Source organism: Falco naumanni, chromosome 8 (genome assembly GCF_017639655.2).
Source record: "Falco naumanni isolate bFalNau1 chromosome 8, bFalNau1.pat, whole genome shotgun sequence".
NCBI lineage: Eukaryota > Metazoa > Chordata > Aves > Falconiformes > Falconidae > Falco > Falco naumanni.
Genome location: NC_054061.1, coordinates 44,508,325 through 44,528,990, shown reverse-complemented (window position 1 = coordinate 44,528,990; position 20,666 = coordinate 44,508,325). Strand labels below are relative to the sequence as shown.

At 36.7% G+C, this 20,666-nt stretch overlaps 1 protein-coding gene across 1 annotated transcript in view; it reads right to left on the bottom strand.

Annotated features, from left to right (window-relative positions):
• Positions 1 to 1,213: 1,213 nt before the first annotated feature.
• Positions 1,214 to 20,666, bottom strand: part of GAD1 (glutamate decarboxylase 1) — a 34,489-nt gene continuing 15,036 nt past the window's right edge. The window contains exons 7-17 of the mRNA XM_040604692.1: positions 18,807 to 18,919; positions 17,297 to 17,412; positions 17,113 to 17,192; positions 16,854 to 16,908; positions 15,673 to 15,789; positions 15,447 to 15,511; positions 12,044 to 12,122; positions 10,279 to 10,428; positions 7,866 to 7,973; positions 7,063 to 7,152; positions 1,214 to 5,455 (exon numbers count right to left, since the gene is read on the bottom strand). Of these exons, the coding sequence (XP_040460626.1) occupies positions 5,282 to 5,455; positions 7,063 to 7,152; positions 7,866 to 7,973; positions 10,279 to 10,428; positions 12,044 to 12,122; positions 15,447 to 15,511; positions 15,673 to 15,789; positions 16,854 to 16,908; positions 17,113 to 17,192; positions 17,297 to 17,412; positions 18,807 to 18,919 (1,147 nt within the window). The 3' untranslated portion in view covers positions 1,214 to 5,281. The remainder of the gene's footprint in view (positions 5,456 to 7,062; positions 7,153 to 7,865; positions 7,974 to 10,278; positions 10,429 to 12,043; positions 12,123 to 15,446; positions 15,512 to 15,672; positions 15,790 to 16,853; positions 16,909 to 17,112; positions 17,193 to 17,296; positions 17,413 to 18,806; positions 18,920 to 20,666) is intronic.

The window sequence follows — 20,666 nt, the reverse complement described above, 5'->3', positions numbered from 1 at the left end:
TGTTTGATGTTACTGCATTATTCATAGCCTTTTTTTAGAGAATATAGGGAAAAAATACTGAAATTCTTATCTCAGACTTTGGGTGTCATTCTGTTGTTTTGTTAGGAAATGGTCTTTCACTTCCAAGAACGGGAAAGATTGATTCATGCACTCAGCAGTAATTCTCCTCTTGACTTCTGTGGTGGCAAGACTAGGCTTCCCTTGTACACCTTCACAAAATCATTCTCACAAAACATATTTACTTTACTCACAAAATAAAGCTGTCAATATCTCATTTATTTGTGTTTCAAGGAAACTTTTTAATAACCCTAAAACCCCATGCATTATAATGCTTAATTAAAAAAAAAAAAAAGGCTGAACAAAGAAACCCAGTTCCAACTGACTCAGATAAGAACCCTCACAGATTTTCTGCTCTACAAACTTTAAATGTTTTTGCAGTCAGGCACCCCATGCCCTGCAGTACTGATTCCACAGTATGTTGCCATATGGCCTTGAGGGCTCCTCGTCCCACCTCTGTATCATCTCTTGCCAGATGCGCGGAAGTGCTGAAACATAACACTGTTCAAAACACCTTTAGGCCTGGTCCTCTCTTCTATTTTTTTACATTACATACAGAAAAGTACTTTTTCAGTCAAGTAGGTTCTTGATTGCATAAAAATACCCTAGTTCTGATTGTGTGCAGATTTAAAGGTGCTTAATAAACAAACACTGAGACCAACCAGTGACATTGCAAACTGTGCAAAGTTAAGCATGTATTCAAGTCTTTCTGGGAGTGAGACCTGCATTACAAGAAATAAGTTTTATAAATATATCAACAGATTAAATAGCAGGGCTTTTACCACAAGGGCTTGATATTATTTTTTTTTACCTATTCCAAAGTTCCTGTTTACTTTCTTGGGTCCTCTGTATAAACTGGACACAGTTATAAACCACACAAAACACCATACAGAAAGATTTTTAGATTATCTATTTTTTAGCATTTCTACACAGCACTAATGTCTTGACAGCCCTATTCAAGCTGATCAAGGTTCAGAGCTTGCGGTTCTTCCTCAGTCTGCGTTGGTACAAGCTCACATTTAATTCACAATTAAAACTAAATAGTAGCCTTAACATTTGCCTTACTGCTTTTAATGTGAGGGATAATGTTGTATGGCTTTTGTCTCATATTCTTAAGGAAACAAAAGAGCTCACAAAAATTATATGAGACAAATTAGACAGTTTTAAGATCGACTTTTATTGAAAAATTAAAACTGCATTGCATATCTCCTTTATAACTTCGACATTTCTTAAACCACAAAACAGAGATTCTGTTTAAAAAATCTCTTCATATTTGTCACTGTTCAAAAAACAGATCATTAACTAAGTCAATGATGATTTTAAAATCCTGGGTTATTCCCAAGGCCCCTGGTTCCGTCTGTCTGCCATGAATGGCATAATCTATCTTCTCTAAAAAGTACCTTTAATAATACAATCAGAATTTTTCTCATTCAAAATCAACAGCTGCTGTTGATTTTTATCCAACAATCAGACTTTTCCAAATGAATTACATCAGTTAATAAGCACTGCAGTTACATGTTCAGCTCAGGTCTTACATATTGTTTATTTGATCTGAATTCACCCCCACAAAAATTACAGTGATTGTCCATGTGATTTTAAAGGCAATATTGCTACCTTAGAGTGTATTTCAAACCTCAGAAAAACGAAATCACTCACCTGGAATTGCAATGCTTTGAATTAGTCAACACTTCTGTATATCCATACTTCCTGATCTCTCACAGCCAACAGAGTATGGATTAAAAAGCAGGAAAATTCCAGGTAAGCTTTTGTCTGAGAAGCTGTAACATATTACTCACGTGAAAATTACCTACTGAGAAGAAAACACAGATGAGTTCTCTCACTGATGACTGTAAATGCTCTGTTTAAATCAGCTGACCAAGTCAGAAATTTATATGAGCCCTGTGCCTGTGGAACATGGTGCATGTCATAGGGAAACACACCAACATCTGATATTAGAATTAAAAGCTTTGCAAAAACCTAATTGTGGGTGTCATTTGTGTCAAGACACAACACTGCAGAAAGGCAAGATAAAATGCAGAGAGTAGGAAGATAAATTTAAACACCCTGTCTTTAGAGAAAACAGCTCAGTGTTAACTGTCTCAATTCTGGAACAAGCAGGAGGAGCTCCATGGTTCCCACCTAGCTGCAAACCAGCAACGGCAATAGGTCGAACCTCTGATGCTTTTGACCTTCAAAACACAAGATACTCTATTCAATGAAGAAGCAGACATTTTAGTAAGCAAAACACTGTGTATGTGCTGAAGAGATCTAGATCTATTTCCAACTACATCACAGAACTGTCCAAGGCTCGCTGTATGAACGCCAATAAGCCATATTGTATAAGTCTTTCCTATAGTTTCATGATTGGTTACATGAAGATTATTCCCTTTACCTAGCTTATATGTTTCTAGGAGAATGACACTTTAAATACAATAAATTATTATTAGAATACTGGGATGATGATCTGGATACAAGGTCCATGAGGTTAAAACATTAAGGTTAGAGGATTAAGGGTAAGTTGGGGTCTTTACTAACACTTCTGCTGAAATATCTTGTCTAGGGAGGTGAAGGAAGTCAGAAATTTCCACCCAAGAACTGGTTGAAGAGATTACAAGGACCATGGTGCTGTTTGTGTGGAAGATGTAAAAATCCTCTGGTGAAGCTAAGTCAGCAGTAATACATCTTTGCATCGATTACACTAGTTCATGTTGTTTCTCGTAAACAAGAAGGACTGAGGGAAATCTTTCAGTCTTCTGTAGCTGCCCTCTGAATAAAGTAGAACTGTTACAGAAACCAAATTCCAGGCAGAAGCCCGTAAATCGAAATGTGACACGTACTTCCTCTTCAAAACAAACTCCTTTCTGTACTCTAAAAACGGCTCTTAAGGAGAGGCCCTCTGCTGTTGATGCATAGCTGGTATCTATAAAGAACAGCATTTAGTGTTATGGAAGCTGGTGCTGAAGTCAATGTCCATGCTGACTACTTCTCTATTGCAGGCCTGAGGTCATACAGCATGGATGTTTACATTAAGAAATTTAATCAGGGTAATAATTAAGGAGGATTGAGGTTTAATATCAAGAAAACATGAAACCAACTACAGTGTCTTAAGGAAAATAACCTAATGAAAGAAATACTGTACTGGGGAGATCACTGGGGGGTTTCATGGCATAAAAGTAACTATGTAGGTAATCTTTTGAAAGTTGTACTCATAAATCTAAATGACAGTGACAAATTCATAATAATTTTTAGATTCCACTCAATTTCAAGAATGTTTTACAGAAGGTTATGGAAGAGGGATAAGCAATAGTCCTGTGAAAAGCTAGAAAGGCTATGCTATATGATACGGCATTTACCATGACAGCTTCTTCCTTCTCCCTGCTCTGACGCAGCCAAAGATGTGAGACAGCATCCTCAGGAGATGACCAGTGGGACCTGCAGGGTGGAAATGTCTCCTGGCTGTAGCTGTCCTTCCACTGGGCTGAAGGGGGCCAGAGGGGCTGTGAGAACTGTATAGCATGACTGGATTTCACTGAATGTTTCTAAAATAGTTTAATTTTATTGTGGATTGGGAAGGGCGGGGGGGGGGGGGCGGGGGGGAGAAAAGAAAAACAGTTAATTAGTGACTTGCATAGGAGATAGCCACAGAATCATGTATTATAAGATTTGAAATTAACATATTCTATTTATCACTATGACAGTAACTCAGTAGACAGAAGATTACTGAATCTTTATTTTCTTCCACTAGTCTGCTTCCAGTGTGGCGTTTTCCACTTGGTAGTATGGGTTATCTAATGAGTAAAACTGAACAGGCTGCAGATGACTCTGCTGTCTATACTTTGAAAAGTCTAGCCAGTTGAAATTGTTATGACAAGCCAGCTGTATTTAAAGATTCTGAGATTACTTTTGGTTTTATTTATTTTATAAGCTCCAAACACATAGTGAATTCCATTTCACTAAAAGAATGATGCTGGTTAAAACTTCCACAGAATTTAATTAAAATGGTCGTAGAGATTAGTCCTGAAATACAACTCAAAAACAGGGGCCTTGGTTAACAACCAATATTCACTAGAAAAGCATTCAGAACACTAAACAGACAGTCTGACATTACAATAAATAAAACTGAAAATTCTAATAGATTTAAAGGATCTCATCATTTGACAGTCTATACACAATGTTAGAATTCCTTATATTCAGTAAAATTATCTGTAAGTTCTTATTTAAGGGCACTAGGATTTAAATGAAAGTGTCAACTAATATTTTTGTATTTTTTCTTTGGCTCACAAAGACACTAAAATACCATAAACATTATTTAGAACTTCAATAATATATAAATAGGATACATTACAAATGGAAGAAAATACAAGACAACTCTTCAGCATGGTAAATCTCTGCATATAAATAAGCAAATATTTCATATACCTACAATTCAACAGTTATCTTGCTGTAAAACTATTACATTTAAATCCTTTTACACAAAGTCATTTAACAATAATATACACAATCTACACAAATTAACCTCTAAAAATACAGCAATAATATACCTGTTACAATGACTCTGCTACTATTATCCCCTGATGTGACACTAAAGGAGAAATACAACTATTTTACTCGAAGGTGCTGTTAGAGATTGCTGTTTTGTATGTGAGAGAAGCACCAACAATAAGGTTTGATACAGTTATACGTTTTCTTTAGCTCCTAAGAATCTACATTTTAGAAATGTTTCTATATGTCTATTTTTACCTGGCAGAAAAATCTGTAGCACATCGTCCACATCATTAGTTGTTGAAGGAAAAGTTAATTCTCTTAAAGTGGAAAACATGCTGTGGCTTAGATCTAAGTTTATAACCACTTTTTATATATATATATATATATATGTATGTATATATATATAATTATATATATTTATTTATACTGTACATATATACTGTGCAGAATTCTTAATTTGCTATTTTAGTACTTACTAATTTCCTGCTGACTACAATAAACAAGACCAATGTAAGAGTCAATAGTATTTCAACTTCAAGATAATACATTTTCCCTCAGTAATATGATCTACCAATACATATGTTTCAGTAGCCTATAGGTGTTTTGTTTAAGGATGTCTTAGGAGATTGGAACTTACAGAAAGATAATTTCCTTAAAACATGTTCTGCAGAACTGGGTTACAAAAATAGCCAGTGCTGGAAAAGAGTGAATTAGAGAAATAAATCATTCAACGACTGTACTACAGCTCCTGCCCCAATCTCTCTATTTCCTCAATGAGGAAGTCAATGTCAGATTTAGTTGCTGCTGGGTTTGAGATGACCATTCGGAAGAAGTTGACTTTATCGCCCTGAGGCTGATATCCAACCATGGTAGTACCTGACTCCATCATCAGTGCTTTGATTTTCGGTGCCACCTTTATAATTTAAAAAAAAAAGAGAAAAGAGAGAGGGAGAGAAGAGTAATTTAAAAAGTCAATCCTTTCCTCATATGTCACAACATTTATTAATTTGGAAAAAATAAATTGATAGATCAGAAAGACACTAGTTTTTATTAAAAGATCTGTAACAGAAAAAGCTTGAAAAACTAAACATCTAAGACTGGATATTTAAAGGAAAGTTGACAACAATAACATCCATCTTTTTGACTAAGAGACTAATAGAATCCTAGAGTATTCACTATATAATAATTTTATATATTAAATATACATGTCATTTCTTTGTGCTGAAGATTTTTTCATGAAAAAGTGTTTTCTGTGGTTTTATGAAAGCCTTCTCCAGAAATATCTTTTTTGAGGGTATTTTCCATGAGAATATTATGTATTCTCAAAGCCGGGGGGGGGGGGGGGGGGGGGGAGCAGGGAACAATGATAGAAATTTTTCAAAAATTTGTATGTCATAAAGAATATTTTCTGTTAGCATAAGCCACGGAAACCTTCCAGTAAGTTTTGCTGTACTGTGCATTTACCGCAATTGCACTTCCTCACTGAATTTACAAGGAATAATGTTCCAACAATCGAAATATTTGATATTGACTGAACCCAGGTTTTCCATCCAGACCTTCTTCTGCTCTACTCTCTGCCAGCCAAGGTCAGATGTCTGGCTTTTTTACTGTTTGGTAGGATGCTTTATATCTCTAACATTTAACAGGGTCAAGTCAAACATTTCATCCTTCCTTACCAGTCTCACCTATCTTCCTCTTTTATTTTCTTTGGCAATTTCTTTATCTAACATGTCACTGGGTTGACTCAGGAATTTCTATTCTCTTTCCCCAGTGTGATGCAGACATAAAATCCTCTACAAAACCTCCCAAGTTTGCTCATTCTTCTCCCTTCCCAAACATAAAAAAAATTGCAAGTCATTTTGACAACTATTAAACCATTCTTTTGTCTCCTGCACATACTTCATTCCACTTTAGTCTGCCTAAAATGCTACTACAAAATAAAAGTATTTCACTTCAGCTGCGAGTCCTAAGCGGCGGTGCCTTTATGATGCCTTCACTTCCTTCTATCATTTCTTCAAATAAATTTATCCCACAGTCCTTCAAAGGGTATTCATTTTCATTGAAATGTATTAATGCATGACCAACCAAGCATATTTAAAATCAAAATAGACCTGAGAAGGACGTACAGGTTTCCATGTCCTTTACCTGTCCCAGCATTTTCAAGTAACTGCCCTTCCGTTTCTCCCTTCTCTTGCTGATATGCTGTCCTATTCAAACAGGACCGAGGCATCTTTGTGCCTAGCTATTTTTTACAGATTGGTGACACTTCTGGGAGCACAGAAGTGCTACAAAACAAAGAATGACTGTGTTCTGTGTCTGGTTCTACAGGTGAAATGTGACTTCAGCCTCAGTATAAATAGGAGACAAAGCTGAACAAATGCCAAGGTCATAACAAGCAATTGGAAAACTGCGTCCCAGAATTTGAAACATGTCAACACCCAGATAGATTATTTTTAATAAACAGAATACTTTGAGTTGAAAGAGTAGGCTATATTTTTGCATTTAACATAAACCACATACCCTGTGTAACTTTTCTCTTCTCTCATCACAGTCTGGCATGCCCCTGAGACTTGGCGGAATATACCAAAAACATACATTTGTATGCTCTGGCTGCAAAAAGAACCAAATACATACATCAATAAACAAAATAATACAGATCACTCACACACTGAAGGCTAGTTAGTAGCATGTTTTAGCACAGACATGAAAGACAAAACACAGTATTAACTTCCCGAGTTCTGCATGTTAAAACAAAGAAAACTGATTCCAGTACTGCAGGTTGCACCTGCTGGCTTGGATTCCCTATGCATTGTCCTATTTACAGTGGTTTAGGGTGCTAATGAAGTGCAAATGCTTTTCACCTTCATGCAGTTTCATGAGGAACTGTTTTCCAGGATCACAGCAAAGGCAACACAATTTTCCTTTTTTTGCTAAGCAGAGAGATGAAGCGTATTTGTTATTCTATCAACCAAGGGCTTATGCAGTGGCACTAACAACAGAACGTACAGCAAAACCAGCAGATTCTCAGTTATGTATGTTATAACATGGAATCTCAGCATGAGTAGATCGTATTAAGGTAGTCTTTATGCCCTAAACTGAGAAGTCCTCTGCAGAAGAGCAGGAAAGATGATAAATCATTCATGGTACAAAACCACATGCATTTGGCCAAAAAACTTCCCAGATGCCAATAGTTATGTAGTTCTTTAGAAAATAAGACCAGTTTTGCATAGCTGGCTTGAAGAACTGTGAGAAGTGTTAAGATTGTTTTTGAAATTCCATACAGACTTTGCTCCTGCACACAAGTTAAATGAAAGAAAACTTACCTCCCCTTCAAAAACCATCTCAAATTCTTCTCTGTTTTTTATTTTAGTGTAGAGATATTCTGCCAGCTCCAGGCATTTGTTGATCTGATTTTCAAATCCTACTGTACCCTGTTTTACAAAGAAAGTAAGTATTAATTATATCGTCGTTTTTCCTCCTCCAATCAAATCATCTTTCCAGATAGACTTCACTATTAAATGCTTTTAGTCAAAAAACATTGAGCAGTATTGTTTCTTGTAATTTAAAATTAAAGTTAACTGACACTCCAAAAGTGGCTAAATGTGGCCTAACTGTAATTGCTGTTTGGTTTTGGTCTTGTTTTAAGATAATTCATTATGATGACAAGGGCTTTTGTGTTATTTTTCATAGATTATTTTTAAGTCTCTTTTTTTTACTTCTCATTTTCCAAAAATATTATGACTGTTACGTCTTGGCTGCCCAGTTCTTGCTGAAAGACTAGGAACATGGAATGAGAACTCAACTGAAAGGGTAAGAGTTGGGAAGTAATTTATTTCCTCTGAACAGTTTGCTAGAAATTTGCATTTTAAAAAAGTCATCAAACAAAAGCCTGCAATATGTTTGCTAAAAGTCATTTGCCTACCCACTGACCATTTGTCATATCTGATTTGTTCTGAAAGATCATAATCCCAGAAAAAGTAGATGAATGCTGATAACAAATAAAATAAGCGGAAAAAAAGTTGAGAGGGTTTTGGGTATTTTTTCAAGTACACTTTGTATATGAATGAAGAAGTAGAAAAGACAAGTACACTCCTAAATTATTGCATATGTGGGATAAATTCTTTGTGCTGAATAAAATGTCTGAATTCACAATAATACCTCTGGACCTAGGCTATATATTTCTATAATGAGGACAAGAGTATGGTTACTCATGGTGACTAATGCTGAAGGAAAAATTTCTATAGCTCCTAATATTTTGTTTTCTTAACATTTTTGTAATATAATCATGCAATCTGCTAGAAACAAATTCTACCTAATACCTCAGAGAATTCAGATCCAAGAAATATGAATCTGCCTCAAGACCAAACAGAAATCTGAACTAACTAATTTCTGGACAAATTTAAACTCCAGATATGTGGATCAAGTTAGCAATTTTAATCTATATTAATTTTTTTAAAATCACATCCACAAACAGACTACTTCTGAATTTTAAATATGACCCACATCCATTATGGTTTCCACTGTATTTTTTTAATTTATTGTGAAGTGTTCTACTTCTTTAGTGAGGTCCCTTTAACAGGTGACTATAACAGCAGAGCTAGAATCAGCATGCTAGTTTTAACAGAAAGTGTTTGGCTAGTGTTTAGGAAAACGTTCAGTCCGTGCTTTGATGGTATCTGTAGTCAGCGCTTGGTAATTACAACCATAAACAACACACTACACAGCTGCAAGTCACAGCCTGATTCTAATGTGTCATAAGAAGTTGCTGGATCACAGTACCAAAATGTTTTATTTTTGAGGAACAACTGAGTCTGGACTGAAATGTGCTTAGCCTGGTAATCAAATCTGTGCTGGTTGCTGAAGTCATTCTTTTAAATGTTTTGTGTTTAAGTGTTGTGTTTCTTTTTCTGAAGTACTTCTAAAAACAAATAATGACAACAAAAGTAACTGTATAACTAAAGTTCTGTCACTTTCTTCCCTCAGTCTTCAGGACTGAGGAAATCTGCACAAAAACATCTTTTATCATCATAGGTTATTTACTATTGCCATCTAACTTTCACCCAAAGTGAAAACTGTTTCATGGTTGTACATTTTGCCATTAGGTTTGATCTCAGTTTCATAAAAATAGATCAGACTGTGGACAGGCTACCATTTTGGCAGCAGAAGAGCAAGAAGAATAGTAATAAGATGACTGCACATAAACAAATAAAAATAAAATGTGTTTTCTCAACTGTATGGACCTTCATCTTGTGAACATACAAGCCTGTATGTAAGCCCATGCTTAAATTCAGCCATCCAGGCATACCACAGTAGTACCAGGGAACCATCTGTCAAATCATCAGTTGGGCAAAGCTTCTTAAGAAAAAGGCTTTGCAAACCTGATACTCAAGGGACGCCTGTCAGTCATCGAGTCTGCTCTGCTGCTACTACAAGTAATCTGTCATAAAATACAAATGTAAATGTATAGAAAAGACCATTTTGTTGTCCTGTCCTCACAGGTTTTACTGCAGGACTCATCTAGTGATTTACCCTTTCTTCTCATTTCCAGCTGAATTTATTGATGTCTAACATTGTTCTACAATTCAAATGGCTCTTTTCTGACAATATGCAGATACCTGTGTGTTTAGTGATTGTAACTACACAAACATTTATGTTAAAAAAAAGTGTTCCATTACATGAGACTTGTGAATTAAATAAATACATTTCTGATTTTTGAGCTGAACTTTTATTATTTACCTTTGCCTTCCACATCAACCAGAATTTGAAAATGTCCACATGTCGACCACATTGTATCGCCTTATCTCCAGTGTCATAGGATACATCATACTGCTTGTCTTGCTGGAAGAGATAGCCTGCACACATTTGATTGCAGCCTTGGAGTATACCCTGTAATGAAAAACATGTACTTACATGACTTATACGGCATGTGTGCATATGAAACACTATGCATTAATAATACATTAAACATTTATTTCAAACGTACACAGAAGAATTGTTCAACAGGCCAAATTATAAAATACTGACCTTATTTTGTAAACCTGAGCTACAAAAATAGTTTCATAACCTAAGGTGGTTCTCTTAGAAGTCCCTGAGTAGTCATACAGTTTTAAACCCCCACACCAATACCTGAAAAAACATTCTCAGTTTAATTTGGATTCTTAGTTTTTGATACTGAATTTGCCTACTTCACTTTGTAAGGCTATGTTCTTAAGACTTAGATTTTTGATGTGTTAAATTACACACTAGAACAAAGCTATGGTCTCTCAGTGCAGCAGATAGATACAGAAAATGAAAGAAAAAAAAGTAATTGAAGGCTTCAACTTTATATATTGTCCAGCTTTATGACACTTAACATTAGTGATAAATGCAAGCACAAATGACCTAAACTAGACATTTTTTGTTTACAAATAAATATGATCCACAGACCAACAGAAACCTATGGATTACTGGTAAACATCTCTGAAGAAAACTAAGAACAAATTCCTGTATGTTACACAGAAGTCTTACACATGCGATATTTCTAAAATGGTTTGCATCTGCTTTAGAATTTATCAGTGGTTCTTCAAAGAAGCTCAAAGACACCAGTGTATCTGATAAATACAAAAACACCTGTCGAGGTTCTCATATAGTGAATAAAAATTTTTGCCCAAATCCTGCAATCGTCAGGACAATAAGCATGCATGTTACTAAATAATGGCTAGTGCTTCCCTCTAGTAGATTGTCAAAGGGTTTTACAAAGGGAAATAAGTCTTCAGTTTAGGGACTGGTCACTTGGAAGAGCAATGTCAGACCTGGGGCTGAAACCCACAATTCCTTCATCCCAGTTCCATGCACAGGGACCACTTCTTCAACTAATACCTTCTAGTAGCAACTGACATGCCAGAAATTAGTAGACAACAGAATTAGTCCTATCCACAGATTATATTACTTTTTTTTTTTAATCATCTACAGAAAATACTTATAGCTTAAAAGAATTAAGACACAGGTCTTACTTTCACTGATGACAATAAAGAATCTAGGAGAAAGCCCTAAAAACATATATGGAGTCATAATAAAAGCAGCATGTTTTCTTTTCAACAAAACTGAGAAAATTTTAAACCACTGTGTAGGGTAAAAAATTTGGGGTTTATTTAAGCAGTTTAGGCTGTGACCAGTTACTAAGACCAAGGGTATATGTTCAGTATATCATAAAAACAACGGGGCAGATGCTCAAGTGAATATGTTAGTATGGCTCTAGTGTTGTTAACAGAGTATGCAAAGATTTAACAGCTAAAGATCTGACCCATCTTGTCTACAGCTTTAACAAAAAACCCCAAACAAATAAAAACCCCAGAAAAGATAAAACAACTTCCTAAACACAACATAAATCCACACAATTATTCCTTCCAAAAAGAAGGAAAATTTTGAAATTAAATGGATTTTGCACTGCCCTCTTAAAAAGTAGGGCTTGATATTTACTTTTTTTTTTTTTAACTGCTTAATTATTAAACATAAGGCAGACCTTTTCCCGGACAAGAATGGCAGAACATTGTAACAACACTCCCATCATCTTGTGTGGATTCCAAGTGACTGAGTTGGCTCTGCAAAAAAATTACACATTCAGATAGATCTGGAAAACAGAAACTTGACCTGAAGCAGTCACCTTTGTTTTCTGCTTTCAGCTGGAAATGTACTGAGTTTTGACCATGATGATTTCACTATAGAGATTATTACTGTCTGAAGTGTCTTCTTTCCCAGCTATACTGTCCAGGACAGGAATTTTTCACATGTTAACATTGCAATGTCAGACTTTTGATTAGTTTATATTATTACTAATACCAGCTAATTAGTGTCAGACTATGCTGGTTAGCTGATACAGCAACTTCATCCCCAGCAGACTCCATTTCTGGAAATAGCACTAACAAAACTAACAAGAACAGTTTGACTGACAGGTTATATCAATTCAAGGTACTGATTGAGGGGGCTGTCAGAGAATTAAAGGGAATAGTATGAATTCCAGGAGAACAGAGTTCTTCACTGAACAGCTGCTGGAAATGTGGAAAGGAAAGGACAGAACACTGCATGCTCATGTGCTTTCTCAGTTAGAGCCACAAGAGGCCTGTTCTGTACTAGCTTGTCAAGCCCACAGACTGTTGAAAGGCTATAAAACTTACATCACAATCCTACCATTCTGTGTGTAAAGGTTAAAACTTTTTACATGTAAACACAAGTGGATGCACAAGATCACCTAATTTACTAACCAAACAGATGAGATGTTCTGTATTTTTAACGTACTATCCTAGACAGTTTAATGATGATGCTAAAATAAATGTGCCAACATTGCACATCCATTGACCTCTTCACCCTAAGTAATTAATTACCAAATGTCCCCTCGATTCACTGTGTGATCCAGAGAAGGAAAGTGTGTAATCGTTTTTCACAGACTATGCATGTGTTCTTACAATGTGGTTGAGAGAAAATTCAAAGATATTTCCTCCTCTCTCTTCTACACCCTGCTCTCAGAGGACGCGACAACAGTTCCTTTGTTTCGAGCAACACAATGACTGCTTCACCCCAGCCTGAGGACCACCAGTTCCATAAAGATTCCAGGTCAGATTCCAAGCTCTGCCTGCGCTAGGTTAGACCGTAGCACCCCCCTCAGCCAAAAGAACAGCGCAGCCTGTGCTGTACCAGGGAGCTCACCATCCCTCAAAAATCTCCTGCTTAGGCAGTGCAAACCAGCAAGTATATAGCTCACACTTAGGAGGCAAATAGCTTTTAAAAAACTCCACTAATAGTTCAGATGAAGTAGTCGAGAAACAGAAATTTATATAACAGCTCATTTCCTTCTGAGTGCGCTATGGTTTCGGTTTAGCACATTTATTTAACTGTCAGGGTTCCAATCAAAGACAATTTAAAGTCTTTTTTGCAAGGAGCATTAGGTCTATTCTAATATGAAGCCGTCACTCTCCACCTGGCAGCCCCAGCCTGCCTCAGGCTGTCCCACCGTGGCCAGCCCCAGCCCCATCCCAGTCCCACTGGGGCCCATGACAGGCAGTTACCCAGCATGCATGGGCCCCATCCCATGTCTGAAGATCCACACAACTGATTAGAAAAAAAATAGTATCACGCTGCCTGGCCTGCTGCTTCCTGTATTTGCTTAAGATTATGGTCTTAATTAGCACCTCTGGGTTGACCTCAGGTCAAAAGAGGTGTGCTACACCACTGTGACCAAACCCATGTCGCTTAAGGAAATTACATTGCTGACCTCGTATTAGACATGTTGCCATAACATGAGTGACTAGCAAATTGGACTGGGCAGAGGTTGGCAATGATTCTGCTTCTTCAGAGTACTCCTGGCACACCACACACTGCTGGCCCTGCGACACGAGGGTCCACGTAGTTTTCCCACCAGTCCTTCCATACATTATTCTTTACCTTGTACTTTTTTTTTCACTTACCGTACGGGATGCCCACCACTAGGAAAGTTTGTTTTCCATAAGAAAGGGCATTGCTCTCTGTTGTTTTATGCCTTTACACAGTGCCCACATTCAGCACTGTTGACTCAAGGAAGCAATTTGGTGCTAATTTGAGGTTACATGGGTAGAGCTTGTTTCAAACCTTTTTTGCTTCCCTGAAAGCTGATACCTGCAATGATGGGAAAGTTCTTATGTTTCCAGATCTTCACTTGTTTTTCTGATTTTTATTCAGACAGACGGCTTTTTATGATAGAGCAGTTTCAGGGGAAATATAGAGACAAACACACCCATGGGGTTATAAACATGGCATCTTCTACAGACTGCAGCCTTGTCACTGTTGGATATGGGAACAACTGCGCCAAAGCCTGCACATAGGACTCCTCCTGAGCCTGAATTGCAAGGGCTAGGGGCAGGCTCCCACTCTCACTTTGCTGTCACTTCCAACACAAATACCTTGCCTTTTAAATTTGGTTCAGTTAATTATGTAACAAAGGCTGGCTTCTGGTCTCACTGGGCATCTTGGTAACTTGCATTATGTGCCTGGGGGCACACACGCACTCTTTTCTGCAGACTTCATTCGGGCCTCTGCAAGAGTTTTCTGCTTGTTTCATGTAATCCTGGCATGGCACCAACTCATAACACCTGTGCCCTGAGATGTGGTGAGTATCCGTGACTCTTTCTGGCCTCCCTGGAAGTTCCCTCAGTCTTCTGCCTGGCACAGTATATCTGTACTAGCTCTGTGCTGTCATAGTCCTTTCCAGCCTCACAGGTACTGAAATTTGCTCCTAGAAACTGCTATTAATTCAGTCTCTGCCACATGTTCCTCTCTTTCTTGTATACACATACATGTTTGTGTGTGTGTGTATATATATAAGCAATACAAATGTAACCAAATATTTATGTATTTATAAACTTTCATTTACAGAACACTCATTTGCAAGCAGGACATACACTCTCTATTTTCTGGAAATAACTGCAAACATCTTTCAGGAGAGAATCTCTACAAATTCCCATCACGTCATGGCTTCCCATTATACGTACTCATGCTCAAACACCTTCTCTGGATTCCTCATTTCTCACTGCTGTTCTCAAAGCCCTACATTTCAGAGATTGTCTAGCTCTCATGCTTCACACTTCAAATCTTCCTTCACCCATTCCCAGACTTATGATTCCTTCAAAGCTATGCATAGAACAATCTCCCTTCCTTTTTGCCAGGCAATATCCCTGTCCTCCTGAAAATCTGCTGAAAACTTACCTTTCACTCAGCTGTACATCACTGTTTTCTTCTGTAGTATTGTTTCACTCTTCCTAGTGTGAACCTTTCTTGCCTGTCTTAATTTAATTTAGTGGCTAAACTCCTGAATGTAGCAAATTCATCTTTTCATAAATTTGTCAAGTGTCATGTAATATTTGATAACAATATTACAAATAAGCACTGCGTAGTACCTTTCTATTCCATTCAATTTATGACGATGCTTTCGGGACATTAAGAGCCCACCTCCCCAGGCAGCCTAGAAGAGAAAAAAAAAAAGAGAAGACCCATTGTTTTGGAAAAGCCTAACATGTTGCAACTTACTCAGGATCTAGTAATAAATATTTTAATTCAAGACAAAACAAGTGTAAACAAAAATTGTCTTTTGCCTGAATAATAGCACTTCATTTAGTTACTTACATCTACATGGAGCCAGAGGTTATATTTTTCACATATATCTGCAATCTCCTGTATTGGATCAAAGGCTCCATATACTGTTGTGCCTGCAGTTGCATTTACAAAGAGAGGAATATATCCCTACAATAAAAATAAAAATATTAAATACAAAATCCAACCCCTTTCAGAAAAAAAACAAAATAAGTGAAAATAATGTTTAAAATGTTGCTATCCCATTTTCCAGCCTAAAAGTGGATTTCTTCCCATGTGAAAGGTACATATAAACAGTAAAACCTAACAAATTTTATACATGGTAGGAACAAACTCTGGTTTTACTATACTGTAACTTCACAAAACTAACTAGTCAGAAGATAATATTATTTTGTCTAATATCTTTTACTGAGAAGATTCAAACATTCTAGTGAAAGACTAGTAATAGCCAAGTAAAGTTGAGACTTTTAGAGCAATATAAAGGAAAGTTAATTAAATGTGATTGCTAAGTTGTGATTTGAAAGGCTTGAAGTTGTTCCTTTTGTCTTTATCTATTAATAAACAGAACAAAGCAATCAAAAAAGTAATAAATGTGGAACTATCAGAATAAAGTGAGACAACTTTGAATTAGATGAAATAAATGTGAACGGCAATTTCATAGAGTGCCCAAATGTAAAGAAGTTAAGAAATAAAAATATAATCTCGATTGCTCCAACGTTGGTGGGTTTATACAAAATTAATCATTGCATTGATTCAAGAAATAACAATGAATGCCTCAAAAAATTAAACTTACTGGCTATGTGTGCTAAACCTGCAGCCTCACACTTGAAATCTATAGGAATTTTTAGGATTACCATAGAATTTTTGATGGTTTTGACTGAACTTCAAAGTTTGGGGTAAAAGTAGGTTTAGTTTCATGTTTTCATAATTTTTTCCATATGTTTCCAAACAGAAAGCTATTTTTTTTAAGTCATAAAATATAGATAAGATTCAAGAGTTTAAAATACCTTGGTTTTAAACATCAAATGAAACCCTAGCAAGACATATAGATAATTCCCTAAACAACACATGAGCGTATAATTAAGCAACTGAAAATATTATTATAACATTTATATCATTCTAATGTTCTCTTTTAATGTTAACCCTCAGCCTTCAACGGGAGAGGTAATTTTACTAAACCAAGCATTCAAGCACTAATTTTAAGAAACACAAACCTTTTGTTTTGCTTCCAAAATTTTTGCCTCCAAATCAGCTGGTATTATCTTGCCTCTGTAATGATTGTAGAAACAGAAAAACAAAGAAAATTAAAGAGTGCATATGGAAATGCTAGCTACAGTTGAAATAATTTAATAGGATTTTCTCAACAGGCCATTAGCAACTTGACACACTGTACTGAACCAGTCCTTAAGCACAATACAACAAATTTAACAGACGAACACATTTAGTATATCAAAACCTTAGCATTCACCCTACCTTTCATTGCATTTTATCAAAATCACATTGTCTGTTCCAAATCCAAGTGCAGCTCCAGCTTTCTTTATTGAGTAGTGACTCTGCAGCAAAACATGTGCACATTTAATGGAGTGGTTGTTTAATGATGAAGCATCTTCACAACATACATCAACAAATTAAGAATTAGCACTGTTATTAAGCTCACATGTTCCGAGGTAAAGAGAACCAGTTTAGGAACTGCAGCCATGCCTTTGGTTTTGACTTCAGGGAAATACTTGTAGCGTGCAGCCATTATGCTGTACATGTTGGAGATAGCTCCTCCTGTGAACGAATAAATGAATGAATAATAAAACAGTGATAATGAGAAAAAACACCTATTAGACCGAAGACATCCAAGTCTCATTTGCATTACGCAGTGAAAGTGGCAGTGGACTATGAAAAAATAAATCTCTGAAATGCATGGTCATCTGCCCAAACAGCATAGGGATAGACCCTCTAGAAAGTCATTGCTGACAGTCAGAATTTCCTATCCGTCATCTCTTTCCATCGCTAATGTTTTGTAACACATTCCTAGAAATTTCAGCTTTCACTGCGCTGCTTTTGCATGACAACTTCTTGTTAGCAAGAATAACAGGAACTTAACCAAACTGTCTGAGACTGAAGAAATGCCACGTACTGGATGGATTTATCCCATGTCACTGTAAATACAGAAATAGATCCCTTAAAGGTAGATTTCTACAGCCAAGCTAGTTATTCTAAGCTTCCTTATAGTCTGATAAGGGAAGGAAGCACTTTGAGGGCTATGATTCAGCTAACCTTTTATGGCACTGACTTTTAAGAATGGGAATTGAGGGAGAGCACCTGTTTCTCTTGGTTTACTGCTAAAAAGAGCCCGGGACAATTAGCTCAGCTCTACAACGCAGACCTCAGGATTTAGTAAGGTGAATCTCATCCATAAAGTCTAGGATAACTTCTTCCTCTAACATTTCTTCATCAGCAAGAACACAGAGGATAGGACTGGAGACCAAGTGAGCATTCCCAGATTTTATGAGGGCTGCTCCAAAAGGGGGTGGAATTGTCTTTCATCCTCTAAAACAGGATGGTGTGTCCCCCACACCAAACTCGAAAATCTGGAGTTTTGCTGGGCACCCATGTTGCCCACACATGGGCCCAGGACCTCCACATGGTTTACCAGTCTTTTCTGTCACTGCTGACTGCCTCTGTATCAACTTCATGTGAAGACTTTGTCTTGGTCTTCATACTGGAATCCTACTTGTGAATCCGGTCAGATTATATCCCAGATAAGTCTTAGAAAGGAACCGGCAGTCACAGTCTTTTTCTGACTGTGAGCCCAAATCCTCACTGACCATCAAAGAAGTCAGTACCTGATTCTGAAGAGCTATTGGTCGGCAGGAATTGTGGTTGCTCAACACCTCCAGAAATTAAGCGCAAAAAAGGGTGGTTAAATGCCTAACTATACACCAGAGCTTGCAGTCAAGTTTTAAAATGTTGACCAGCCATGATACATAGCCATACTTAAAGATAAGGTTTTTTCCCCAACTTTTTTGTAGGATATTTAAACAAAGCATTCCTACTTCTAAATATCTGACACACTGCTTTTTGTTGCAGTGATTGTGGGCACTCAGACCCAGCTTATGTTTATTTTAACTTTTGAAGCTTTAGTCAAACTACCAAAATGGAGAGGAAAAACTCACCGGGTGAGAATATTCCATCACCATCTTTATTTGACCATCCAATAATCTCTCTCATCTTTCGAAGTGTTATTTGTTCCATGAGGACAAAAACAGGGGCAATTTCATAGGTAAACCTGCATGGATAAAGAAAAAACAACCCCAAACAAACAAAATCAAATACAGATTCTAAAAACACACAATAAATTCCCAATCTATGATTCTTTGTGAAAATGCTTAAGATTCCTAAAAGTTTTCCTATAAATTGAAGTTCTGATATTGCAACCTTTACCCAAGCAAAAATCCTCAGGAAGACAATACTGGAAATATTGGTCAATGAAAATGGCAGTATTAGCTCTTTTGCAACTTTCTATATAACCAACATAAGACCTAATGCTCACCACCATAGCGCTGCTGACTGCTATGCAAGATTGTACTGTAAAAACATTTGTTTGCCAAAGAGCCAATTCCACACTTGTGGAGGGACATGTTGCCAAATCCTTATGAAAACAGTGAACTTCATTGAGCTAAACACATCCATAATTAGAAGTATTGAGCTAGGGCTTCAAAGGCTAAATACAATTAATTATGTGGATTTATTCTGTTGGTGATCTCCAAGGACAACTTATTTCTACAAGACCGTGTGATCAATAACTGTCAAGAGTAATTATGAATGATGATTTTCTAATTACCAATTACCAAAACCAAGTCAGCAGTCAACTATTGTATCCATTTAATGAGGGCAAAAACCATCACATAGTCTGGTAGCCCTGATGTCACATGCAATACATGGATGGAAAGTGACAGCCATACAACCATTTTCGGTTGATACACAGGTAAATTGTGACTTCTAACGAAGTGCTTGCTATGTATGCCAAAAAAAGTCCAACCAAAAACATAAAAGGGAGGCAGGGGGTGGGGGGAAGGAAGCTGAGAGAAACTAAACAATCAGCCTGTGATTTCCGAAGGAATCTGTAAGAATATGACACCCTGACACTTTGGATCTGACTGATGTCTTCCAGTTGATTCACCAAAACACATACGTTGCCACCCTAATAGTAAAAAGATTTTGAGAATAGGTACAGCAGACTAAGGAGATGTGGTGATGAAGAAGGGAATGTGTGCCTGAAAAAGGTTGTCTTTTATTTACAGCTGCACTGGTTAGTTAAAATATTAATTATTTTCTTCAGTCCTTATGTGTCCTTAGTCCATCAGAGAAACACTACCACCACTTCTAAAACACTCCTTTAAGATTAAACAGCATTTTTAATTTAACTGTTGTAATTGCTATTTTCAGAAACCAAAATACTGATTATTTTGCTTTTATTATCATTAGATCTGTCAGAGACAGACAGTTGAGTCCTGATCTGGTTTGTGTGCGGCCAGTATTTACAGAGACAAAATTAATAAACCAGTTGGTGTCTGCTAACAGTGGGGAATTTTTTGGTTTGTTTTCAAGCACTGCAAACCTAGATCTATTCCAATCTTTATTTAGGCAGAATGACCAAGTGAAGTCAACAGGAACTTGGCAGTGTATGGATCACTGTAGCCTAGTACAAGATACATTTAAGTCAATGTGATTTTTTCCACCAGTTTAAACATTTTGATTTTTGTCCTCAAACCTTGCACACCAATTCCTACATACTTCCCAGAAGACTTAAAGGCTTGTACAAAAAATATATATAATGTTAAGCAAGTTTTTCATATATAAAATATCAAGTGTTCACAAGGGGAATTTTTAATGTACTTAAACCCAAGTAAAACACATTTATTTATTCTATTATGTAATTATTTTCCAAGTCTCCAAAGACTGACAAAGAAATAAAAGAAGACTGCAGATGATTGGAAGTGATAAGGCAAATGCAGCTATATTAGATGATGACT